Here is a 25,946-nt window from a genome sequence, read left to right as displayed (position 1 = left end):
CCGGGAAGACAGGAACCAGCCTTCACAGTACTGGGATCAGGAACGGCAGGTAGTTAGGAAGAGGGCTCCCGAGGCCGATCTGCGGCTGCACGGAGCACCCTGTGCACACGTGGTATGCACGCGTGCGGTGTGCACGCACAGGTGCGCACACCACTGCCCAGGCGCCTCCAGTGGAGGATGGGAAGGGGAGGCAATGTTTGATTGAACCTGAGCCAAGAATGCCAGAGTGTGGCTGAGGAACGCAAACACTGCCTGGGGGCCTGGTTCAGGGCAAAGGGTGGACCCCCTGCAGTGGGAAGGGCCAGGAAGCAGATGGAGAGGGAGATGTCCCTGGGAGAGGGTGGCCTGAGCTGGCGCGACGGGTGCAGGCCACTCCTGCACCCAGGCTGAGCAGATGAGGACTTCAGTTAGTGGGTCCCCCACCTCGGGTCCCTGTGTTCACCACCCCAGAGTTCCTCCTGGAGAGCGCTGTGGACTCCTCCCAACAGGCTGTTTGGCTCCTTGGGCCGGTTTGGGATCCCGGCTGGTGCCACTCCTGCAGCCAGCGGCTCTGCGTCTGTGCCGGCTGCAGGAGGAGAGGCCGTCTGGGCGGATAAGGCAGCAGGCACTAAGCGGGGCAGGGGGCTCTGGTGGCCCACAGTGTGTCCGATGGGAGGGTGCACAGTCAGCACAGCGTGGCAGCTGGGTGCTGAGAGACGCTGCTGGGAAGGGCTGTGGTTGGGCCCAGAAGGTTCTGCCAGAGTAATGTCTGGAGGCAGCGGAGGCACCAGGCGGACCTTCCCTCTGGAGAGTGCGGGGGAGCCGCTGGCCCTGCAGCCTTCCGCCTGGCCCCGCAGCATCTTTGGTTTAGGCCTGGCAGGGCCCTTCTGTCTCCAGTATGGCAGGTGTCTGTGGCCAGGGCCGTTAGCCCAGCGAGGTCCCCGGGGCAGGGTCCACGGCCAGGAAGCCTGGCCCTTCGGCCCAGGGCCTTGCGGGCGCCTCCCCAGCCGGTTCACCTGGGTCCTCATGGTGGCCACTTCCTGAGCCAGGCCTGCCAGGGCTGTGGCCAGCCGGTCCAGCTTCTCTGCGAGGGCAGCGCCAAAGCTGTGCAGCTCCTGCCGCAGTGGCTTCCCGCAGGGGCACGGCAGCTGCGAGGAGGCAGCTGGCAAAGCGGGAAACGCAGCTGCTGGAGGGGGCAGCTCCGGTGGCGGAGACGCGCTGGGCGGCTCAGGCAGGCCCCTGGGGAGCAGCCTGCCATGGGTCCTGGCTAAAACCAGAGCACGGGCTGGGTAAGAGTTCTTTGATTGTAAGGACCTTTCTCTCCGCAGAGGTCCCTTGAACTAGGGTGCTCAGCATCCTGACCCTCTACGGCCTGGCTTCTAAAGGTAAGGAAGGTGACTCAGCCTTGAGAATACTGACGGCAATGCTCATTACATCAAAATCGGCCACGTCTCCCGGCTGTTCCCCACACTGATGGGCAAGATCAACCACAGACTGGGTTTCCACGGTAACCAAGTTTTCCTAAGGCTGTGGTCTTCCCATCTTCTAAGAAAACAATCAGTGGGTTCCCTGTGTGGCCAGTGGGACCTAATGACACCCCAGAGCACCTGGCACTGCCCCAGGAGTCAGGGAGAAGGGCCCAGAGCCCCCGTCCCAGACGGGGGGAGGCCAAGGCGATGGCAGCGTCGGAGACAGGCCAGGGGACCAGTCCAGCCAAGGGCCTCACAGGCGTTTTTCATGGGGCGACCTTGGGGCCACTTCAGCACTCCGTGCTCTTGGGCATAGGCAGACCACAAGGGTTCCCACCCCTGCTGCCCATACTCTCTCTATTCAGAACTTACGGATTCACAGGATTTTAAGTCTTAAGTTACTTTTAAGAAAATCACCTAATCCTCAACCCTAAATTCCCTTGGAAATGGTCCCAGCCCCAGGCTAACCTCACAAGAAAGCCTTGGCCACGCACTTGCTGTTCCTGACCTGCTCAGCCCTGGGCTGGGCACAGAGACTGGCTCCTGCCCATTTCTCTGCAACCCTAGCCGTGGCTCTGCCCTTCTCTTTTCAGCACCTCTAGGGCTTCACACAGAGGAAAACGTGAAGCCTGGAGTGGGCAAAGGATCCAAGCGCTGTCTGGTTAAGTTCTTTAGGCTTGGATCCAAGCCTGGGGCTGGAGATCCCACCCAGGGGCTTCCAGGGAGGAAGAGCCCAGGCTCCCTCCCCTCGGGCCAGCTCAGACTCTTAACAGCCCGTGCCAGCGAGGGAACCTGACCACAGGCCAAAGGTCATCAAGTCCCTGATGTGAAGCTGTCCCCAAGGGACCCAGGGCACCGGGCCACACCTTTCTGCATGTCTCCATTGCAGGCCCTCAGATGCAGAGGTATGATGCGGAGCTAAACCTCTCTGGAAGGCCTCGGCGAGGTCACTCAACAGTACTGAGCCTCAGTTTCCTCATCTACTCTCTAAAGTCCCCTCAAACCCAAATGGATTCTGGAACACTTCTCAGTTGCTGCCTCTAAAAGTTATATCTGTGTGCTTTTATGAAAATCCCAGGTATTTCTGTAACAAAACACTAAATGAAAGATGCAACCTGAAGTGGCTTAAAGGTGACTTTTCCTACTCATGACCCAAATAATGAACGTGGAAGAATGTCTCCTCAAGCTAGGCCCCCGGGTCCTGTCCTGCAGAGGGGACGGGGAAGCCACCAGTTTACCTGCAGCTCTGGGTCTTCCGTGTCCCGGCTCCAGGCCCCTGGATGCTTCACCAACCCTGGGCCCAGGCCTTCTCTCCAGCGGAGGGGCAGGGCAGGGGTCACCAGCTGTCCCTGCAGAGAGAGCAAAGAGCGCTCAGGATGGGATACCATTGCATGGCCAGAGCCGTGCCGACATGAGGATATTCTGATGGAGCCTAAAACTGTATTAAACTTTCAACTTCCTTTTTTTTTTTTTTTGAGACAGAGTCTCACTCTGTCATCCCGGCTAGAGTACAGTGGCATTATCACAGCTCACTGCAACCTCCAACTCCTGGGTGCAAGCGATCCTCCTGCCTCAGCCTCTTGAGTAGCTGGGACTACAGGTGTGCGCTACCGTGCCCGGCTAATTTTTCTATTTTTAGTAGAGATGGGGTCTTGCTTTTGCTCAGGCTGGTCTCAAACTCCTGGCCTTAATTGATCCTCCCACCTTGGCCTCCCAGAGTGATAGGATCACAGGCGTGAGCCACCATGCCTGGCCCAAACTTTCAACTTTTAACAATGATTAAATGACACGCAGGGTGGACACACTTGGCCTGTGAGAGTGCCTCACTCTGTTGGAATGGCCCGCTGTGGCGTGTGTGCGTGGGGCACCTGCCCCGTCTGCAGGGTGTGGGTGCGCTGGACTCCTCCAGAGTCCTCTGCAGCTCCAGCGTCACGCCTCAGGCTCTGTCCAGAGGCGATGGCTGGGGAGGGGAGGTGGAGAGCGTTCCCACCTGTGGGTCCCGCCTCAGCAAGACTCCTCCAAGGATATGGCCCTGTGGTCCACGCCCAACCCACTCTTGCCATTTTCTGTTGGGCCCACTGGGCACTGAGCAACATGGTACAGCCCAGGACCTGCACAGGGCAAGGCCAAGGCCTGCAAGTGGAGCAGCAGCAGGAGGCGGGGTGCTCCCTGCCTCCCTCTCCTCCTCTGCACTGCTGAGGGCCCCTCTCCTCTCCCTCCTGTCCCCTCTCCCGCTTTCCCTGCTGGGGGCAAACACCGCTCACAGCTCGATGGAGAAGCGAGGCAGCCTGGGACAGCGGGCCACGTCTCCAGCCTTCCCGACAGGACAACCTGCAGTAAGTCATCCCAGGTGGGGAAAACTCCCTTTTAAGACTTTTTTTGTTAATTGTCAAGGTTCAACAATATACATTATCATCGTATCTATACACCCGTTATCTATCTATGTCGACACATATATAGAAGTAAGTACATATACTGTGCCGTATCACCAAGGGACGGCTACAGATTCCCTCATAGCCAGCCCCTGGCCCTCAGCCCCCCACCCCAGCCCCCAGGAGCCCCAACCTCCCTCATGGACAGAGCTCACGTCACCGGGAACGGAAGCACAGCAAATGGAGAGGATCTTCTGGCGAGAGCCAAAGTGACAGGTGGGATTCAGGGAATCCAGTCTAGACTCCCGGCCCTCGGGGAGACGCCCTCTCAGGAGACCCTGCTCACCTGCACTGAGACCGCTGCAGCCGGCAGGCTCTGTTCTCCTGGGGTCTTCACCAGGGCTGCTGCTGCTGCTGCTAGTGGGGGATCCGCCAGGACACGGGGACAGAGGGACAGGACACTTGCAGCTGGGAGGGCGGTCCCGCTCTGGCGTCACAAAGCTGGTGTCAGAGCAGTGCCCCGTCCTGGGAGGCGGCCCACCATCGTCCCCCCACGCACAGGCTTACCCTGGAGGAGTGGCCGCCAGGGCGCGGGCTCCAGCCTCAGGTCTTCTCCCTCGGAGCTGCTGAAGCTTGAGCTGGAGCCGGGGCTGGGACTGGGGCTGGGGCCGGCCAAGCAGGCAAAGTGCAAGGGCCTCGTGGGCAAGATCCCCCTCAGGGAGTTCTCCAGGCAGTGCAGCGGGGAGGGCTTAGCGGCTGGACCTGGGCAAGTGACAAGAGAGCCCTCTGTCTTCATCCAGAGTCAGTGAGGAGACCTGAGCCTCAGTGACCAGGATCACAGAACTGCTCCCCTTTCAGCTTAGCCCACACCCAGTGTGAGCTCTGGGGGACCCTCAACAGCTCGTTCTGGTCATGGAGGGTGGAGAGAAGGGAAGCTGGAGCCTGGCCAGGACCCCAACCACTCTGGAAAGTCAACTGAGGAACTTCCTGGAAGTCTCGAGTCCCTAGAAGCCACTAGCAGTCAGGTTCCAGGCAGGCCTTCGGGTTTCAAGGCCTGGCAGCCTCTCCCACCCAGCAGCAGGCAGGCGCAGCAAAGTCACCCTACCGGCCCCACAGCAGACCCGCCAAGGAATTCTGTGGAAGTTAAACTAAGCGGTGGCAGGAGACAGCGGGAGGCCCCTTCACTCCAGGAAGCGTCTCCACTGGACAAACCAATGGATGGACTAAAACAGTGTTCTTCCTGCCACCCTCCTTGTCAGAACTTTGTGTCATTTCATCATCCTTTTTGGCACACCTCTGCCTCTGTCTGGCTCCAGGCTCTGTCTTTTGGGGAAGGGATATGGGACAGGGAAGGGAGAGTGGGACAGGGAGGGAAGGGAATCTGGGTCCTCATCAGACACCTCGACGTTTGGGCAACAGGCCCGTCGACACTGAGGGCAGACGTCAGCTCACCGTCTTGGAGCCACCTCCACGCTCCTGGCTTGGTGGCCCCAGGGTCTCTGAGCCCGCGCTGGTGGCAGGTGGGGACAGAGCCGGAGGTGAAAGTCTCTGAGTTGGCCAGACGGAGGCTCCTGATGGGCACTTCTCCCCCTCCCTGCCCGAGACGGGCTGGCACACAGGGCTCACCCCTCAGTCCTGTTTAATGAGAAGCCAAGAGGCCTGTCATCTCCGCAGGGCCTCGTGTTGGCACAGAAGAAGGGACAGGGAACAATTTCTGCCACCGCTGGGCTCTCAGGCACACAAGCTTCATGTGCGGGGGCACCCGCCCTGAAATGCTCCCGGGAGCTCTCCACTTCCCCCCATGGGCTCCTGGGAGCCCTGTAGCTCAGTGGCTGTACCCAGACACCAGGCACGTAGGGGCCAACATGGCCAGGAGGAAGACACTCAGCTGACAAGGCTCCAGCTCAGGCCTGGACTGTGGACCAGCGGACGGTGGCACTTGGGCGTCCCTGTCCTGGGTTGTACCCACCACACCGATGCCAGCAAGTCTCATGTGTGCTGAACAGACTCCCTGGCTTTCTGGCCTCTTGCAAGTCTCCGCCCAGGCCTGTCACCAGAGCATCGCTGCGGTTCAGGTGAGGATCTGAGCCTGCCGGCGGCAGCGCCCAGCATGGCAGTCTGGCGCTCCCTGTCTTATTCCCAGGCACCCGCGGCAGCTACTGCCTTACCTTCCTTGTCTGCCATCCAGTTCCTGGGCTCTGCTTTCCTCAGACCCCCGTCTGCTGCGGAAGAGCAGGGCCAGGCAGGCTGTGGCCTGGGCACAGGTATCTCTTTGAGACAGTTCTCTAGTCCCTGGAGCGGGGAGCTTCCCGGTGGGCTTCCTGTGAAGATCAAACATCTGCAGACCAGGGGGTGGAGCTCGGTCTCTGCAGACCCCAGAGCCTCTCCTTTGCCGCTGTGTCCAGGCAGTGGGGGCCGTGGATGGGGGTGCAGAGCAGTGACGTGTTGTGTACTTTGGGGCCCCGGATGGAAACCTGGCCCCAAACATCTGTCAGTCCTGCTCTGGGGTGGCCCTGCTCAGGCTGCTCCAGAAGAAGTCTGACCTGTCCCGGCCACTCACACAGAAGCCAGGCCTGGGGCTGTCATGAAGGGACTGGCTACAGGTGTGGGTCTGGGCTCCCTCTGTCTGTCCAGCTGCCACCACTGTGAGGGATGGTGCCACCTGCCCCGCACAAAGGTCGTCCTTTAAAGACTGTGCATAAGGCTTCCTTCACCACTGACAGCAAGCAACACTGCGGGCCCCCGTGCCTCCGGTATGACGCAGTGGGCCATGGCAGGCGACCACGCATGCAGTTTCTACTGAGAAAGAACTAAATACAAGGCTGGGTACAGTGGTGGCTCACGCCTGTAATCCCAGCACTTTGGGAGGCCGAGGGGAAGGTCGCTGGAGGCCAGGAGTTCAACACTAGGCTGGGCAACATAGTGACACCCCATCTATCAAAAAAAAATATGTAAAAAATAAAAATAAAAGCCAAATACATTGCAAAAATCATTCCTCATGACAGGGAGCTGTACAAGTGACAGGAACTAGATGGACTGAGAGTCTAGAGAAGGAGGCACCCTGCCTGGGTGAGCTGACAGTGCCGGCCAGTCCTTTCCTGAGGGCACCTGCTGACGATCCTGGGCCCAGGCACCGGGTGAGAAGAGAAACCGTGAGTGCTTCTGGCTGTCACGAGGGGCTGGAAGGGCAGAGTAGAAACTAGAGGATCTCCAGATACGCTTTACCCCACAGGACATTCACTGAGTTCCAGGGCAACAGAGGGAGCTGGGCTAGAAGCTTCAAAAAGGCAGCGTGAAATGTGCAGTTTGGGTTACTTAGAAAGCGAAGTCCATCCATGAGAACACATGAGAAAAATGGGTGCTACAGAACACCGCGCTGCTTTGAAAAGAATGAAGTAGCACTAGTGGCCATCGAGCATCAAGACAAAATGTAGAAAGATGTCAAAGATGGCAGCTAGGACACAGGCGAGGTGGAGACGTGCACAGGTGCTGCGTCTGTGTGAGGGGCAGACGTAGCGGGAGGGGAGGGGGACGGGGGCCCGGCCAGGGGATGGAGGGAGACTTCATTTTCCCACCTGTTGTAGCTTTTGAACAAAACCATGTGATCACATTACCTAGTAAAAACCAAAATTTCAAAGAAAAGTCAGTTGCGTTTTGGGGGAAAAGCCCCACACCCAAGGAGGTAACCCCAGCGGGCCCAGGGACCCAGGCTGGCCTGCACCACGGGCTCCACAGGCCTGGCCACGCCCTGGCTGCAGCGCTAGGCTGGACACTAACAATGTGTGTGGCCAGGACACAGAGGCAAGCACAGAGGGATGAGACAGACCAAGAGGACTCAGATTATTCAGGCAAGGGGAAAAAGGGCCAAGAGGGGATGCTTGCCCCCTCCTGCAAGATCCCCCAGTACCATTCCCTTGGAGGGACGCAGGGGAGCACAGGTCACTGAGCACACTCCTCCAGCTGCTTGTATGTGAACCTCGGCACCTTTCCCCTAAGCTGGAGGTCAGTTTGATAACAGGCTGGGATGGGAAGAATTTAATGCAGAAGGAGATTTTTCCAGAGATCTCAGACACTGTCCTGCCGCTTCTGAGTCAAGTCACAAAAATGAACCCCCCTCCCAAGACCTGTCCTGCATCTGCTCCTGCCTCAGTGTCCCTAACTCTGCTCCTAGCACTGGCACGGTGGCCTGCCTCAGTGGGGCCAGAGACGACAGTGGGTGAGGGGCCCTCGCACCCTTGCCCAAGATGGACATCTAGACTCAGGCCGGCCCCGCTCACCTTTTCCGGGCCGCTGCCCCTGGCTCCCCACAGGGCTCCCGAAGTCCAGGTCCCCATCGGTGCTGCTGGATGAGGAGAAGCTGGAGGGCGTGTGCCGGGGGCCCGGGGGCCGGGTGGGGCCCTCTCTCACACAACCCTGCAGGCCTAGAGGCAGAGGCTGCTCCCTGCTTGCCCCTGCAGGGAACAGCACAGTTGGGGTCACCGGAGGGCCCACTGGGGAGGTCCTGGGCCCTGCTGTGGGCGGGCAGAAGACCCTGCCCCAAAGATTGCTCACCGGTGTCCTGCAGCACCTTAACCCACGTTAGCCCACAGTCCCGTGTGACTGGAGAGGACAAGGCTTCTAAGAGAAGGAAGTGGGGCAGGAAGGTTCTGTTTTTTACTACATTTGGGAGCCGTTGTTGGGGGGATACGAGAGGGGCTGGGGGAAGGGCCTGTAGCTCAGGAGGCCTTGGGAAGAAGATGACCCTGGCATGCCCTCAGCGTCTCCCTCATGTGCCATGCATAGGGACACATGCCACCCCATGCCCATGGTCACAGACTACCTTCACTGTGTGATCTGTTGGGCCGCAGCTCAGGCCTCTGGGACCCGGACTCTCCTGGATGGGGGCTCTGGGACCAGGAGGTGGCCAGTGGCTGGGGAGGTAACAACCCGCTTGGGGGGATGCCCTTCAGACAGGCCTCCAGGGCTTCCAGCGGCGAGCTTGACGCACTGGCGGCTAGGACAGGAGAGATCGCCCGTCACCATCTCCTGCATGTCCCAGCCCTGCTCATCAGGCGCCCACTGGCTGGCTGCCCCTGGCCTGTTTCCCACAGGGGTGACAGGTCCTGCACCAGGCTCTGGGGACTGCCAGGCAGAAACCCTTCTGTGGGGGACTTCTGATCTGCTCTTGGCTACCCCAGAAGGAATGAAGAAAGGAGGTGTGGGGAGACCCACATATAAGCAGTGGCCAGCTTCCCCCGACGGGAATCACCCCAAAATGAAGGTCCTGGGGTGGGGCCTGGGCTGGGGGTGTGGGCTAAGGGACACTACTTCGGAAGAGTGGCAGGCACCACTTCCCTGGGGCTGGCAGAACCTTGTCAGGGACTGAGATCCCCACCAAGGAGACTAGGGAAGACCACCCAGGCCTCACCTTGAGCCCGAGGGCCCCAGCTGGGCCCTGGGACCCCTCTGGTGTCTCCAGTGGCAGAGGGGCTGAGGGTCTGCCTGCTGGGCTGACAGGATGCTGGCACTGGAGGGCTCTGGGCCCAACATTCCTCCACCTTCACAGAGAGCACGCCGCCAGCACCAGGACCAGGGCGGGGAGCAGGGGTCGGGAGGTGTCCAGACCCTGCAGGAAGGAGGCCACCGGGAAGCCCAGGACTCAGGCCCTGGACCCACCCTGAGGGTCCTGTGAGGCCTTTATGGGGTTGGGGGTGCACCCAAGGCCCCTCTGCCTCCATGGCAGTCACTGGCTGAGGGTACAGTTACCTGCCCGACAGGCCGACACAGGGGCCTGTCTATGGTGGAGGGTCACCTACAGCCCTGCCTGGGGCGGGAAAAGGAAACAGACAACGTCTGGGGGTCCTCCCAGCCTAGTGGGTGGCCCTTACCTCCAGAATTCCTCTTCCAGGCCCCTCCATCCTGCTGCAGCCACGGGTCCCCTGCTCCTGAGGTGCTGGGATGCCTGTCCCGGGCCTCTGGGATCTCCTTCAGACAGTTCAGCAGACCCTGGAGGGGACAATCCCCTGAAGCTGCCTCTGTCTTCACTGAGGGAAAAACGGACACATTTTCACCTTGAGCCCAGTGAAAACGGAGTCAGCCATTCATGACACACAACAATAGGGACAATCTACGTGTGATGTTAAAAGGGCACAGCCGGAACCTGGGGGCATGGGTCTTCTCGTATGAGCCACTGTCTTCCTGGTGCCCGGGTTAAAAATACCTGTCTACACACCTGCCAGCACTGGACGGAGAAAAGGAGGGAAGACAGGACAGTCACCCTGAAGGCACACACGTGGGATCACTCAGCATAAACGGGGCAGGGGGCTCACAGAGCTGCTGCTTGGAGACAGTTCTCTGGGTCCTGAGCAGAACTTACCTTTGAGGATGAGCTTTATACAGACACACGCAGAGGATACGCACAGTGTTGCAGTTAAGCTCACTACGACCCAGTGATCTGGGAACAGTCACGCCCTCACAGATGAGGAAACCGAGGCTCGAAAGTGTCAGACCTTTCAGAGTCCGACCCCGAGGCGGGTGCTTGCCCGCACACCGTGCCGCCCAGGTCCCAAGCCCACCAGCATCTCGCCCAGGGTCCAGATGCAGTGACACCTGAGCCCTGCAGCTCCTCCCTCAGAGTCCATGTCAGGAACAGTAAAGAACACAAAGGAAACCAGGGCAAAGTCTGTTTCTGAGTTTTCTTCTAGCTAACCGAGTGCTGCCCTTAGAGAGCCACCTGGCTTCAGAAATACGACACCGGCAACACAGGAGCAGCCACATTGGCAATGGCCTCTAAGGGAGACATTTTGGAGCAAGAGAATAGCTGTAGAAAGGCAACTCAAGCTTCCCCGGGGCTCCAGAGACCAGATCCCCAGACTCACCTTCCTGGGGTGGGCTCCCAGGCCCCAGCTCCACACTGGTCAGCCTCGACGCGTCCAGGCCGGAGAGAGGGGGCAGCGTGGTCCGGGGTGCCCCGGGGTGCTGGGGCCCAGGCACAAGGATTTCTTTCAGACAGTTGATGAGGCCTTGCAAGGGGCTGTTCCCAGGAGAGGGTCCTGCAGCACACACGAGGGCGGCCGAGGTCATCCTCATGGGGCAGCTGGGAGGCCATCAGCAGTCACTCAGGCCTCTGGGTGCTGAGATTCCCGTCCGTCCGTGAGAACAGAGACAAGGCCTGCCTTGTAGGGTTGCCACGAGGCCCAGATGGGGAGCGAGATGACCTCCTCGCGTGACCGAAACATGCCTCCCTGTCACCACCCCTCTCAGTCAGGGCAGGCCCCGTCAGGAAAGCCAGCCTCTCACCTGCCCCCGAGGTCTCTCTCTCCTGTCTTCCGTGGCTCTTCCTCCCGCCGGGGCTGCAGGCAGGCGGACTGGGCTCCCTGCCTGGGGCTCCTGCGCCTGCCTTCCCTGTAGGCCACGGTTTGTCGGCAGCTGCTGTTGCAGTAGGAGACAAGGAAGGTGTTTCTTCCTCATCTAGACGCTGGGAGATCGGCCCAGATCTGGTCTGGGTAGAGAACGGGCCTCTCCAGCTCCCAGGTCCCCAGAAGGCAGCCAAGTCCTGGGAACTCGGACTCGTGGTGGGGCCAGCTTCCAGAGGACTTGTTCCAGGAGGGCTGGGGGCCTTTTCCTGTTTCCTTCCCGTTTAACTGTAAATACCTACACTATTCACTCTGAATAACCTGGACCCCGGGCCCTAAGCCCAGCCTCTGAATCTGGCTCAGTAAGCAATGCCGGCAGCCCCAACATGTAAGCCACGATCTTACGCTCGTGCTTCTCAAACCAGGGCACGTGGGACCCCAGAGCAAATGTGCCAAATGGCATCTGTAACCACAGCTAAACGGGGCATATTTTTTAGGAGTGCCAATTTTATTCCATATTAATTCAAAATATTTTAATAAAAATATTTTTAATAAAGATGTTCACACAAATGCAAAATTTACAAGAATTTTTAAAAAATAAAATGAGATTCGAGAGAAATTCTAGTGGCTACTCTTGCCCTCCTCTGCTATTAGGCTTGCTTTGATAAGGTCTAAGAACAAGACCAGGTGCACACAGCTATGTTATCCAGCAACGGGCCTGCATGTTAGAAACCACCCGAGGCTTTCTGAGCGTGTCGCACAGAACTCAGTGATCGGGGCTGGGTGAGAGGGCCCCCGGGGACCGAGCATCACGCCTCTATCTTTGCTCTATAGATCGGAGCCCAAGCATGTTGTTCTCTTCCCCAGGGAACTTTGTCCCCATTTGGTAACAGAAGAAACTGAGTCCTAGAAAAATGGTACAGGGTCCAAGTCCCCCCGACTCACTGATGGGGAGGGGGCTTCCCTGTCCCCCATCTTCGGGTGGGCTGCTGCAGCATGAGCTGTTGCTGGGCGTGGAGGCCAGGCTGGGTCGGCCGACAGGGACGTCGGGAAGGCAGCTGAGCAGGCCTCGGAGAGGACCCGGCTCCACTGCTGCAGGTGCTGCTGGGCCGGAGGGAGACGACACCAACGACCGGTGAGAGGAAGATGCCCTGACATTGTCACGGTCTGGGTCCTTCTCGCCATGTTCTGCTAACAATGACCAGGATGTCAGTAATCTGTGCAGCCTATCACAGAGCTCTGAAACTCAGGTTTCTGGCCACAGCCGTACCCTGACAAAATTGGAAGCAGCAGCTCTAAAGCCACATCCTTAGCTACCCTGCGCCATCCTCCACCTCCTGCCCTCCACTTCCTAGGCCATTTGCCATCAACTGAGTGAGGCTATGGGGGACAGATTCTGGGGGGAAATGGGACCTGAGCTGAGAGCAGGTGAGCACAAACTGGGGAAAGGAAAGAGTTTGGTGAGGCGGAAAGGACACAGGCCTGGGAAAGGAACTGGTCCCCACTGGCCCCTCCAACAAGGCACCTCTCTTCCTCAACTGTAAAACAGGGACAAACGCACTGTCCTCATCTACCATGCAGAGCCCCAGGCAAGAGGGTGGGGCCACGGGGGGTGGCTGAGCCACACAGAAACCACCACGAGACAAGAGCTACTCTCTCGTGGACTCTGCCCCACGTCCTCAGAAGGCAGGCACGTGGCCGGGCATCAGGAGCTGGGGGTGACTCTGCCTCCCCGCACGTGCCTGGGATCCAGCCAGGGCCAGGCAGACACACCTCCACGGTGCCCTAGACTTGCACTTCATCTTGGGGAGTGTAGGCTGTGTGCGCTGCACAGGTGGCCCTGCTATTTGACCTACCCTCGGGGCTCGCTCTCTCCCTGTCCAGGCTGGCTGCCCCACTCTCAGGGCTGTTCATAGCACCCCTGACTTCCCCGAACAGGAACTCTGGGATCTCCTTCACCAGCTGCACCAGGGCGGTGAGGTGCAGGCTGTGCCGGGGCTGTCCTCCTGCGGAGAAGCCACAGTGACTGTCACCCCTGCATCTGCTCCGTGCTCATGCTTTTGTGTGTTTCACACCCGGCGTCTCACGTAATCCCCCCAACCACAGGGGGAGTAGCCAGAGGAAAGACCCATGTCCTGTGAAACACAGGGGACTCAGGCGCAGCCAGGGCAGGGGCACAGGGCTTGGGTACAGGACTCTCCTTCTCGCTCTGTTACTCGTTACTTCTCTTGCTCCCGTCTCCTTTCCTTCCAGGGCAATGACAAGGAGGGCCGCCTGCAAGCTCACCTCCTACCGTCCAGGCCCTCTGCCTTTCCCAGCAGCCCCTAAACACCCGGCCTCACTCAGTCTGGACCCTCTGCACCATGTCACCATCGTGGCATGGCTTCTGGGAGCTGCAGCCTGGCTCTGCAAGGGTGTTTGGGATAAGGCTTCAGGGTGGTGGCAGGACAGGGGCCAGGGTGACCCCAGGTTTCCTCTGAGCACTTTTCTGTGTAACAGGCTCCTAGCCCAGAGGGGTCAGGGGGCAAAGTCAGGGAGGGTTGGGGTGCGGAGGCGTGGCAAGGTGGGGACAGCTGGCAGAGCTGGTTGAGGAGCGGGCCTAGGGGCTGCCCATGAGTGGGAGGGGATGTCCAAAGCCTGCAGCAATGACTTACCCTGGGGGCTTCCCCCACCAGCAGGCTCCGGCCCCTCAGTAGTGCAGCCCCCTCGGCCCGTGGCTCCTCCAGGCTCCGTAGGTGACAGGAAAGCAGAGAGGGGAAGCAGCTCAGCTGTCCCTGGGAAAGAAAGGAGAAGACAGTTGCACTGTGAATGCAGCAGCCTCCACCTCCCACACGGCCATGTGCAGATACCCAGGCACCTGCATATCTGTGCATGTGTTTACGTGCAGTTTGTGTGATCACCCAACCTCAGCCTCAGGGTGCTCAGAACCTCAGAGGCCACCTTGCACCCACCGAACTGTACCCAGAACCCTATTATGGTACACAGACACTGGCAGCAACATGGAAGATCAAGTGAGGCCCCAGTCCCACCCCGAGCTGGAACCACGTTCATTTCATAGCTGGAAAGACCAAGGCCTGGGGAGTCCTGGACGCCAGCCTCCCTTCCACCCTCCCCCTGGCTCCTGTCTCCCGTCTTCCTTACCCACGGAGACCAGTGTCTCGTAGTTCTCCCGCATCACATCTCGGTAGAACTCCCTCTGCCCCTCCTCCAGGAGCCGCCACTCCTCCTCTGAGAACCGCACAGCCAAGTCCTTGAAAGTGATGGACACCTGTGGGCACAGTCTCAGGGGGTTGGTTGGTTCTATCCCAGCGAGGCCCAGCCCAGCAGTCCCATTGCTCGGTGACCCTGCCCGTGTCTCCAGGTGTAAGCTAGGGAGTGGCAGAGCAGCAAGGGCAGGAATGGCAGGACTCTGCTACGGAGACTGCTGGGGGCTGAGCTGTGCCCCGAGGAGACATGCTGCCATCCTAACCCCCACACCTGTGCATGTGACCCTATTTGGAAACATGATCACTGCAAGTGTAATTAGTTAAGATGACGTCATAAGCGTAAGTAGGGTGGTCCCTTAATCCAGTATGACCAGTGTCCTTATAAGAAAAGAAGAGACACAGAGACAGACACCCAGGGAGAAGACGGCTGTGTGAAGACAAAGGCTGAGATTGGAGTGATACAGCCATAAGCCAAGGAAAGCCTGGGGCTACCAGCAGCTGGAAGAGGCAGATAGGATGCTGCCCTGGAACCTTCAGAGGGAGCGTGGCCCTGTCCACACCTTGATTTCAGGCTTTTGGCCTCCAGAACTGTGAGAGAATAAGTTTCTATTGTTTTAAGGCACCTGGTTTGTGTGCTGTGTATGGCAGCCACAGGACACTAACACAACAGTCTCGTGCCCTGTGGCCACTGGGCCCAAACAAAAGTCAACTCCTAACTGGAACCACAGCAGCCCTACGCTCACCACGTTAAGGATTCATCGGAGTTAATAAGCAAACCTCCCTTTGAATGTGCAAGGACTGGGACCCTAGCAATGTAGCATTAAAAAAAAAGTTTACAAATAAAGCCAATTATAACAACAACAACAACAACAAAAAAAAAAACACTCCCTTCTCTTTACTGGGGATGATACAACAGTCAAGAATCAAGCAAGCAACATTTTTATGTTGTTCCTCCAAGCACCGCTCAGAGAGAGAGAGAGACAGAGAGAGAGAGAGAGAGAGATGAGGCAATAAAAACTCAAAGAGCCTGGTAAGTCTGGAGAACACAGGCCTTCTCTCCCAGGACGGAGGGTGAACAAGGAGAACTCACAGGCCTGTGACCCCTGGGCCCGTGTCTGTGGCGCTTGATCATCAAACTCCTGTCCTACGGCCACAGCTCCTCCAGAGCCCCTCTGGCCAGCGGGCTGGGCTCCAGGCCTTCGCTGAGCTGAGCCGCCCTCACTTTCCAGGTCTTGCTGTCCTTCAAAAAGCTAATCCGTAGGCTTTACAATAGCAATATTAAAAATAAAGCCACTCTGTCCAGGCCAGCTTTGGTCATCTCCACTGTCATGAGTGGTGGCATTTATGGCCAGGCCCAGGCAGCACATCCCTACAGGGACCCTGCAGCATGTGGGAGCTAAGCTCTATGGGAGAGGATGCAGCAGAAGTCCCCTGGGCCACAGTCCAGTCCTCCCCACCTTGCCATGGCCCTCACCCCGGCCCCTGGCTGCGAGCCTGTTTCGCGTTGTCCGCTTCTCATAGAATTGCTCAGAAGAAACCTGGGGTCACCCTTGCTTTGGGCAACTGGGTTCTTCCTCTACATCCTACATTCATTATCTTCTATCTTGTGTATTTGTCTCCTGCTATCCTGTGGATTTTTTTTTTTTTTTTAAAGTGACATTTTTTTGTCTTAGTTTCTTTAAAAATGGCTATTCAGGCTGGGCGCGGTAGCTCACACCTGTAATCCTAGTACTTGGGAGGTCAAGGCGTGTGGATTGTTTGAGTTCAGGGGTTCGAGACCAGCCTAAGCAAGAGCGAGACCACGTCTCTACTAAAAATAGAAAGAAATTATCTGGACAACTAAAAATATATATATAGAAAAAATTAGCCGGGCATGGTGGCGCATGCCTGTAGTCCCAGCTACTCGGGAGGCTGAGGCAGGAGGATCGCTTGAGCCCAGGAGTTTGAGGTTGCTGTGAGCTAGGCTGACGCCACGGCACTCTAGCCTGGGCAACAGAGTGAGACTCTGTCTCAAAAAAAAAAAAAAAAGGTCATTCAGTGGACTTTAAAATGGCCATCAGACCCTATAAAATGACCGGCATCTGACAGGCTTGCATTTAAAATTATGACAAAAAATAAACTTTGTACAAATTAAGCAAACAATGTAAATCACAGGAAGGGTCCTTCTGGTTTAGAAACAAATGCCGAGCCATTTGTTTGTAGGTAAGAATTATTACAGAAAATGAAGACACTCCTGACAAAGGAAAGAGGAAATCTGCCTTGTTTCATCTACTCACATCAGTGATTTTAAAAACCATCGCGGGCACTACCTGGTGGTCTTGCCGCTCACTCACTGCCTCGCTCGCTGCCTGTCCCCTCAGACATCCGACAGCTTGCCCCATCCGCGCTCCGCCCTCTGTCTGAACTGGCCAGGCTGCATCTGCACACCTGGCGAGGGCCATCCCTCCCGTGACCGCCTGCCTGTGGCCTAGGGCCCATGGGTGGCCACACACGGTGGCGTTCGCCTCCCTGGCTCACTGTGGACTCTCTGAGCTAAGCTTTGCAGCTCTGGCCCAGGTATGGCCACTTCTGTCCAGGAATGGCCTTAGACACCCTCTAAAACTTCTCTCAAAGAGCCACGACATTTCTTCCTGGCCTTTAGAAAACATGGCCAACACCAGGGTCTATGCAGGAGGGCTCACAGAGCAGGCCTGAGACTGCTGTCCTCAGGAAGGCTTGCCTGCCACGAGGACCCCGGGCTGGTATCTGGGAATTTGGATGTCGACAAGCTTCCCACCATTCCCTAAATGATGAGAGTGGCTCATAGTGCCTAGATTATCCTGCTACAATGTGGTGTGTGCCAAACCCCTGCTTTCTTTCTGGGAGCCTGCAAGGTTGGTACATGCTGGGCACGTGAGGGGGCCTATGTGACCAGACACCAGTAGAAACCCAGTGCCAAGTCTCTAGTGAAGCTCCCCTGGAAGACAACTTCTCACATGTGTTGTTACCATCGCATGCTGGAGGGATTAAGTGCATCCTGTGTGACAGCACTGGGAGGGGGCTGGGGAGCTTGCCCCTGGTTTCCCCCAGACTTCATTCATGCACCTTCACCCTTTGCTGGTCTTGCTTGGTACCCTCTCACAGCAGCAAATCTTAGCCAGGAGTCTTCCCAGTGAATCTCAGAACCTAGGATGCTCTTGGGGACCCCAACACAGGGTCCCATTACACTCTGACAAGACACAAGCATTTTGAGGGCTCAGAGTGTGCCCCACCTGGCACCTCTGGCAGGGAGGCCTCACGGCCCAGCCCTATTCTAGCTTTGCCACTGGGTCCAGCTGGTCACTCATCAGTCCCTGGCATTCATGGTCCCACCTGCATTGCTCTGTCCTCAGGTCCTCTCTGCTCCTCCCATCATACCCACTTCCTTCTTGAGTCCTACCCTTGAGCCAAGGCTTGGGTATCATAGGGACTGGTGGAGCAGGAAGAGACCCCGGGGTCGTCAGAGCCAGTGAGTCCCCATCTGTGGGCTACAGAGCCCCAAGAACCTCAGACTTGTCACAACAGGCTCAGGGGCCAAATGGACACAACCTCTGCCTGCGGACTGAACGTGCACATCTTACTCTCGTGCTTTGATTACTATGTTTAAATGTGCACAGATGCTGCTGTGATGAACATGCACGTCCTTTAAAAGTTATACAGAATTTATTTTAGAATACACGAAAAACCCGCAAACTAATGTGCGAAGTACACAACTATGTGGGACTCAGGGAAGTTTCAACACTAAGAAGCGGGGGTCGCAAAGCCAAAAAGGTTGGACCGGCCTATTTACAGGCCACCGCTCACTGCTAGAGCGGAGGAAAAGCGGCGAGGGGTGGGAAAGGTGAACAAGTTACAATTCCTTCACCGCCTTTCATTGCAGCCACACAACAAATATTTATTAAACTCCCACTACGGCCAATACACTGGGGCAAAACAAGGCACCCTCAGAACCTGGAAGCTCGTCAGACCGACCCGGCGGGAATGATCAGGCCCTGAAGGACTGAGCAGAGCAATGGCACAGGAAGGCACAACATGACAGAGCCCAAGTGACCAGGTGTCGCAGGCTGCCTTCTCAGGATGGCCGGAGGGAGCCCGAAGAGCTGGAACCAGGACAATAGCACCACGTGCTGCCGAAGAGGGGGAGCCAGCAGAATGCCGATGGCCAGAGAAGGGCACTGGGAGAGCAAGAACTGGTCTGGGTGCCCCTGCCCTTGCCCAGGTGATACATGTACCCTGCTGTGGACAGCAGGCTCTCCCTAATTGCCATGGATGCTTCAAGCCAACCGACCTCCACAATGCCAGCTGTCGAGCTCATCCAACATACCTCCATGCTCACCAGGCAACTGTCCATGAATATTTGGCTTCCCACGCAGATTCCACTTTAAGTGGCCAAAGACTTAATCAGCCACCGTGTATTTCTAGCTTGATTGTCAGCTCTATTTTTCAAGGTACAGTGAGCAACTGGCATATCCTGATTTATCTATCTGTTCTTTTCGAGTTTGGTTAGCGTACATAGATTCTCCTGAGAACCATAACCTAGGGGTACACTGACCAACACCAGGCTCTGTACCTCCCCGGAGGCCAGGCTAGTTCTTCTCCACCTTTTGCTAGCTCAACACACAGCTGGAGAGGGAGGGGTGATCTCCAGGGAAGAACATGCTGATCCCAGCCACACAGCTGGTTCCACTGCTGGCCTGATGTGGCTGTTAAGTTCTGGACACACAGGGCATGGTTAGGGCTTAACCCTGGGAGCCAGGCTGCCAGGAGTCCAGTCCTGGCTCAGCTTCACGTTAGTGATGGGACCTCAGCCAAACTACTTCCCACTTGTATGTTAGCAAACTCATCTATAATGCTGGGATCACAAGAAGCCACCTCACAGAGATGTTGTCAAGATGAAACGAATTAATATAGGAAAAGTGCCCAGAATAAGTGCTGGGATGTATTAAGTGCTGTGATTAGCATTACTGCAGCCAGGTCTGTCTGTCTAACTCTTCCACACACACTGTTCCTGACCCCGGGTGCCTCTTTAGCTCCAGGCTAAATATATCCAGCTCTTCCAAGTATCTGCAAGAGATGCCTTCCAGGCCTCTCACCATCTCAGCTTCAAGATAAACTCATAGGTGACAAAGTTCTTATAAAATGTGGATGGGAACTGATCGTGGCCAGGGTAGGTGCTTCAGTCAGTGGCCTCGCCTGCCCAAAGAAAGCGAAGGAAGAGCGAGGAGTTTGTGTGTGAGGGAGTGAGCAAGCATGAGTGTCCAGGAGCAAAACCACCACAGGCTGGCCCTTCCCACCCTGTCCTCCTGGGCCCTATTTCACCTCCCCCAACCAACAGGAGAAAAGCTTTCTGCACTGATCAGGATTGTTGTGATTGGGCAGTCTTCTAGCTCACTGCTGCCACACTGGTCCTCCTGAAACACCCCTTTCACTGTGTCACTAGCCCAGCATGAAAACCAGCTTCAGAGCTCGTAGGATGCAGGACCGGTCTCTCACTGTTCTGCCCAGCCCAAGACCTGTGCCTTGGGCTTCTAGATCTGACCCTGCAGGGAGCCCCTTACTGCCTCCACCTGTTGGCTATGCTCACATGTCCCTGGGCTTTTGGGAGTCACAGTGGATATGAAGACTGGAGCCCTCCCTGCTCCTCTCCATGTAACTGTGACCTACAACTCTGCAAGGTCACTCCTGGCCACCTTCTCCATGAAGCTACATGGTGTGAGGATATACAATTCCCTGAACATCAGATTTGAAAGGTCAGTGGTCCAACCCCCTAATTTTACAGAACAGGAAACTGTGGTATGAGGAGGCCCTAAGATGGGGCCACTGGGCATATCTGAGCAACTTAACTGTACTGCCAGAGCTGCAAAGGAGTTCCGCCCAACAACTGCCAATCCAATTTTTCTGGTTTCTCCTTCTCCCAAGATTGATATGGGGCATCTTGGGCACAGTGCTGGCTCTGCTTGGACACATACTGCCCCAGCCACTATCCCTACACACTGCTCCCCATCCATAGCTGCCTGAGGCTGGCCAAAGCTCACTGGCTACCACAATGGCACAACCGGCTCCAGGTGCCCACCCAGAAGAATGTGCAGCAACTCCCTGCTGGTATCATCTCCAGAGTTTTTTGGCATCTTCACAGCCCACACACAACTCAGCCCAACCTGCGCCCAGGCTACGACTGCAGATGGGGCCTTCCCTCCAGCTCTGGGATCTATACATCTTACCTGCAGGCTGCCCAGGATAAAACTTGGGACCTGTTCCACCTATTTCTCCCCATTTCCACATGCCCACCCTCCCGGCTCCAGGATTCTACAAAGAATAAAAGTATCCAATTCACTCATTTCCCTAAGGCCTTCGTGCCCACCACTCCCAGGATAACTTGTAATGAAAAGAAGCCACGCAGAGGGAGGGCGACGCTCAACCTCAAGGAGCGACTTTCGACAGGTGGAGAGAGACTCGAAGTCTTGCGTCCCCCGGGAGTGGGCGAGGGGTTGGTCCGAGGACCTGTACTTCTTGACACAAAATCCTGAGCCCCAGGCCTGCCAGGAGGATCCCGAAGTTGGTGATCCTCGCTCCATCCCGCCCCCGCCGCCCTGCACTGAGCCGAGTGGACCCACCGAGGCGCCCACACGTCCGCGCGTCCGGCCCCGCTCGGGGCGGGGTCCCAGCCAGCCTTACCTGGCGCGCCATCCCGGGGCTCAGCCTCCCCGCCACTCCTCCGCCCGCCCAGTTTCCGGCGCGGCCCGAGGCTGCGGTCGCCCGCTCCCCTCCAGCAGGCTGCGCGGCGACCCCAGTGGCTGCCCAGCTCCGCGCGGGAGGAGGCGGGGCCGGAGGCCCAGGCCGCCGGGGAGAGGAGGGGGTGGCCGCGCCCGGGCCCGCCCCGCGCCTCGCCGAGCCCGCCCCCCTTGCCTGGCATCCCTGGAGGGTGGTCCTACTTCCGCCGGGAGGCCCCTGCCTCGGCGCCCCGGCCTGCGCAGGCGCGGACTACACTTCCCAGAAGGCGCCGCGGCGCCGGCCGAGGGCGGGGGCGGGGGCGGGGGCGGGGCGGACCGGGCTGAGGCCTCGTCACCGCCCCACAACCGTGCCGCGCCGTCGACCCCAGCAAAGCTGCTGGCAGGGGCGGGGCGCCGGGACTGCCCGGTCGGACTTGTAGGTGTGCGTTCTCGTATCCGTGCGTGCATTCATTCACTCTGGCGTCCAGCATTTACTGAGCGCGTCCCGTGTGCCAGGTGGGGATGCGCGGATGCAACGAGACCCGTCTCCCAGAGGCCGCGGTCACATAAACCGGACCCCGAGTGGGAGCTTCCAGGGGCCGCCGGCTGCACTGCGCGGGGCTCGGGCGTGGGTGGCTGGGGTGGCTGCCGGACCCCGGCACACCTCAGAGCTGGCAGCCCGCTCCCTTGCTCGCCACTGCATCGACCTGTGTGTCATATTTTGTGTGACAATTTGCTCGTCAGTTTTGTTGACTGTGGTAACCCCAACCATTCCCGGCACGTAGTAGGCCTCAAATAAATGTGTGGTGAATGAACCAAGCATGGGCCCACCATTCTCCGCCTACCCGGTTCGGACGGCTGGTCCCACCGGCCCGGAGAGTGGTGCCCTGGGCGGGACGGCGCCGGGCGGTGCACAGTGAGCCTTGTGGTCTGCCCGGGAGGGGGACCCCGTACTGAAATGGCTCAGCGAGGGGGGCCTGTGGGGCCAAACCCGCCCTGCCAGCCAGAAGCTCGGAGGGGCAGAGGAAGCAGGGGTCCAACGACAGGGAAATGCTCCGAGCCTGGACCCTCAGTCCAGACGCCTGCCGCCCAGAGCGCCCACTTCCTCTGAACATTCGAGAAAATGGAATTCCTCTCCCAGCTGCCCAGTGCTGGCCTGCCGTGGGCTCCCCTGGCTTTGCTGCCGAGCACCTCCCAGAACTCTGGGATACGATGCGCCACCTCCCAGCCTGGCCTCCGAAGCAAGGCGTGGGGTGGGTGGGCAGGCCACTCCCTGTCACTGCCCAGCGCACACCTGGGCAAAGCCCCCTCCTTCGTGCCCGACCTTTGCCATAGGACCGGCGTGTGTGTAGCCTACCGAACAAGGATTTGAAGAAATCGCAAAGGTTTCACCAGGCGGAAAGAGAAAACTTGAAGTGCAGCACCTCATCTCGGGATTTCTCCAGGCCACAGCGGCTCGCGGTAAGTCCCTTGCCTGTGCTTTAGGCCTGGTGGCCCCTCTTCTTTCTGAGGTGGGCTCCCTCCCAGTAAGTGCTCCTTCTCCCAGCGCCTCCCTACACCCCACGGTCCCTCCCAGTAACCCTAAACTTTAAAATCCCTTAAACTTAAAAACTTTTAAAAAGAATCTCTCCTCAAGAAAGATGCGCCTTTATGCTAACATGTACAGTGTCTTGGCACCTCTTTGACTCCAGCTCCGCCTTCCTGACTAGCCCTATTTGCAGACTCTAGGTCATCAGTCGCGGAAGGCTGTTCACCACCGTCAAATGTGCCAAATGCCAATTCTTTACATTATTGGGAAACCTCCTGCCACCTGCTACCTCCAAGGTTTAGTTGCGTCTTTGACCCTGTAGACCTGCGTGTACCGTGCAGTCCCTGTGTATGCACTAAAGAATGGTTGTGAAGAACGTCCTGAATCGGGTTTATTTGGTGGCTCTGGACACAAAGGCAGGACGCATCTTGAAAATTTTCTCAATATTTCAAACTGGTTGTTTAGCAAATTGATATTCAGTGGTGTAGCTTTCATCGTATTTGGGTTTGGCTATCTGGTCATTCTATGAACTGGCTTTTGGTGAACTAGTCAGCTACTTTTCCCAAATGAATCCATAGCTTACTCTAAAGGTAAATCATGTGCACACTCCTTCATGTGGAAATGGCTGCAATTTAAAAATATTTTCTGGTTTTCATTATGATTTCTTTTTCCATCCAGGAGGTTATTTAAAGGTACCTTTTAATTTCCAAATGTGAATCTTTTTTAGAAATTGTCGTTTTGTTTTTGAGTTTTGAACTATAGTCAGAGAATGTAGTACGTGATGATTTTTTAGAATTTTTGGAGACTTGCTTTGTGGTCAAGTATGCAATAGATGTTTGAAAATGTTCCACGTTTACCTCAAAAAAGTATGTATATTCTAACGTTGATTGCAGGGGTCTAGTTAGAGCTATTAAATCAAGCTTACTGATCATATTTTTCACGCCTTCTATAGCTTATCTTTTTGCCTTTGGAACTATCAGTTACTGAAGAGATTTGTTAAAATCTCATATCAGATTGCACATTTGTCAGCTTCTCCATGTATTTATGACAATTTGCTTTATATATTTGGAGGCCATGTGCATACAAATTTAGAACTGTAATGTGTTCCTGGAGAATTGTTCATTTTATTAACACTCTTTATCCCTAATGATACTTTCTATAATCCATTTTGTCTGACATTAATATAGCTACACTAACTTTTCTTTTTGGCTAATATTTGCTTAATATCTCTTTTGTTATCCTTTTACTTTCAAACTTTCTGTGCATTTATATTTCAGATGTGTGTCATGCAAGAGCATGTAGCTAGATTTTGTTGTGTTGCATTTAATATGAGTTTCTATCTTAATTAGCAAATAGTCCACTTGCATGTATTGTGATTGTTAATATTTTTTATTTCATTTCTACCACCTTATTTTGTGCTTTCTACTTATTCTGATTTTTTCCTATGCCTTTTTGCCATTCTCTCTTTGTCATATTCATCAATTTTCTTTATTCATTTTTTCTTTCTGCCAATTTGAAAGTTATACCTTCCTTTTCTATTATTTTAGGGGTTACTTTTTATAATTTTATACACATATTTTGTTTAATATAGTCTAATGTGAATTACTATTTCCACTCTACTTCCAAACAACAGAAGGCTTTTTGTATACTAGTTTAATCACACCATTCCCCTTCTATCTTGTGTGTAATTGTTGTTCTTTTTAGTTATTGTTTTTAATGCCCCCATTTAGAGTCATTGTTTCCATTTTATACAATCTGTGCTGTTTATACTTACCAATGTGCTCACCAGTATTTTGGTCACTTTTTTTCTTGCCTCTTTCTCCTTCCTTCTGGATTCAATGTTCTTCTTCCTGAAGTATAACTTTTAAATGTTCTTTTAGCAAAGATATGTTAGAAGTATATGCTTCCAGTTATATGAAAATACCTTACTTTTCTCTCACTCCTGAATGATAGTTTAGCTAAGTAGAGAATTCTAGGTTATAGTTATCTTCTTTCACACTTTTAATATCCTATTCCATTGTCTTCTGACTTTCATTGTTGCTGTCGAAAGGTCTACTGTCAGTCTAAGTGTTCCCTTGTGTATGCTGTGTCTTCTCTCTCTGGCTTCTTTAAAGATCATCCCTTTATCTATGTTATTACGAAGTTTCACTGCAGTGTGACTAGGTATGGATCTTTTATTTATCTTTCTTAGAACTCAATATTCCTAAATCTGAGGTATCATATCTTTGTATAATACAAATCTGGAAAATTCTCAGCCATTATATCTTTTAATGTTGCCTCTCCCTCACTATATTTTCCCCTTGTAGAATTTGAGTTTGACATATTTTGGATGCCTTTTTATTCTTCTCCATCTCACTTAGGTTATTCTTTCATATTTTCCATTTTTTTTAGACCCTTGTGAGATCATTTTTAAAGATTTATATTCTATTTCACTCCTAAATCTCTCTGTAAATTCATCTAATCTCTATGTTTTTTATCTGTGTTGAATATGTTAATTAAGTGATCAATTTTAGTGATGTATTTTTCATTTTAGCTGAATCTGCTTTATCTTCTAAAAAATCATGTGTTCTCATGCTTTCAATTCCTTATGTCTTTAATAATTTTAACCATCCTTACTTTATAGTACCTGTCTGATAATTCTGTTATCTGACATTATTTTGTTTGTTGATTTTCTCTCATAATACACTGTTTCCTTATACATTTTGTTACTTTGAATTGTGAGCCTATCTTAGGTCAGGTTTTATCAGTGGGAATCCTGCAGCCTGGCTTGAGGGCATGGTCTTTAGAGTTGATGGTCCTTCTTCTAGATATTTCAGAATCATAATTAGCCCAAGCACTTTTTATGTTAACTTTCAGGTTGGGAAGTTTCTGAACCATGTAGGTAGTGTAAATTCAAAGCCCTAACACATGTGAAAGTAGATCAGTGGTTATGAATTCTCAGAGGAGATACACTCTGCCCCTCAGGAAGAGAAAGACCTCTTGTCTTCTTATGCTGGTGGGTGGAATTTTTTTTGCCCACCCTTTTATTAATGAGATGGCTCTCTAAAAGTCTGACTTTATAGGAGAAAAGGGGGACTCCAGGTCTAAGGCCTAATCTCCTGTTCCTATATGGCTATGAAAACTCAAGCACCTAGGTTTTTGTTTGCTTGTTTTACCTCTCAGAGTTTTAGTTCATCCCCCAATCCTACCCCAGAGATATCCCTTACTGTTATGAGAGCTCAGCTATACCTAGGAATATATATGATTGTTATATTATCTTGCATTTCTGGGTGTTTGAGATGGGGGAGTTTTAGATTATCTAGTCTAGCATATTGCTTGTAATAGAAATTC

At 55.0% G+C, this 25,946-nt stretch overlaps 1 protein-coding gene and 1 pseudogene across 4 annotated transcripts; one reads left to right on the top strand and one right to left on the bottom strand.

Moving 5' to 3' along the window:
* Positions 1-407: 407 nt before the first annotated feature.
* Positions 408-14,344, bottom strand: KRBA1 (KRAB-A domain containing 1). 4 transcript variants are annotated; one of them, XM_069461908.1, is made up of 17 exons: positions 14,296-14,344; positions 13,809-13,928; positions 13,011-13,160; positions 12,100-12,255; positions 11,482-11,502; positions 11,099-11,260; positions 10,678-10,851; positions 9,688-9,843; positions 9,228-9,425; positions 8,640-8,813; positions 8,098-8,271; positions 5,989-6,141; positions 5,273-5,455; positions 4,388-4,582; positions 4,167-4,307; positions 2,687-2,797; positions 408-1,246 (listed from the first exon to the last, which is right to left on the bottom strand). In XM_069461908.1, exons 1-17 carry the CDS (start codon positions 14,327-14,329, stop codon positions 408-410), a joined length of 3,141 nt encoding a protein of 1,046 aa, XP_069318009.1. In that variant the 5' UTR covers positions 14,330-14,344. The 4 variants fall into 4 exon arrangements, with proteins under 4 accessions (XP_069318009.1, XP_069318010.1, XP_069318008.1 ...); XM_069461909.1 differs by lacking the exon at positions 11,482-11,502 and having other exon boundaries at positions 11,099-11,230; XM_069461907.1 differs by lacking the exon at positions 11,482-11,502 and having other exon boundaries at positions 11,099-11,230; positions 13,809-13,885; positions 14,298-14,344.
* A 7,565-nt stretch (positions 14,345-21,909) lies between these two features.
* LOC138377035 (proteasome subunit alpha type-7-like) overlaps positions 21,910-25,946 on the top strand; it is a 73,447-nt pseudogene continuing 69,410 nt past the window's right edge.

This window comes from Eulemur rufifrons, chromosome 29 (assembly GCF_041146395.1).
Source record: "Eulemur rufifrons isolate Redbay chromosome 29, OSU_ERuf_1, whole genome shotgun sequence".
Lineage (NCBI taxonomy): Eukaryota > Metazoa > Chordata > Mammalia > Primates > Lemuridae > Eulemur > Eulemur rufifrons.
The sequence above is the reverse complement of the archived record's forward strand: the minus strand, read 5'-3'. Positions and strand labels throughout refer to the sequence as shown.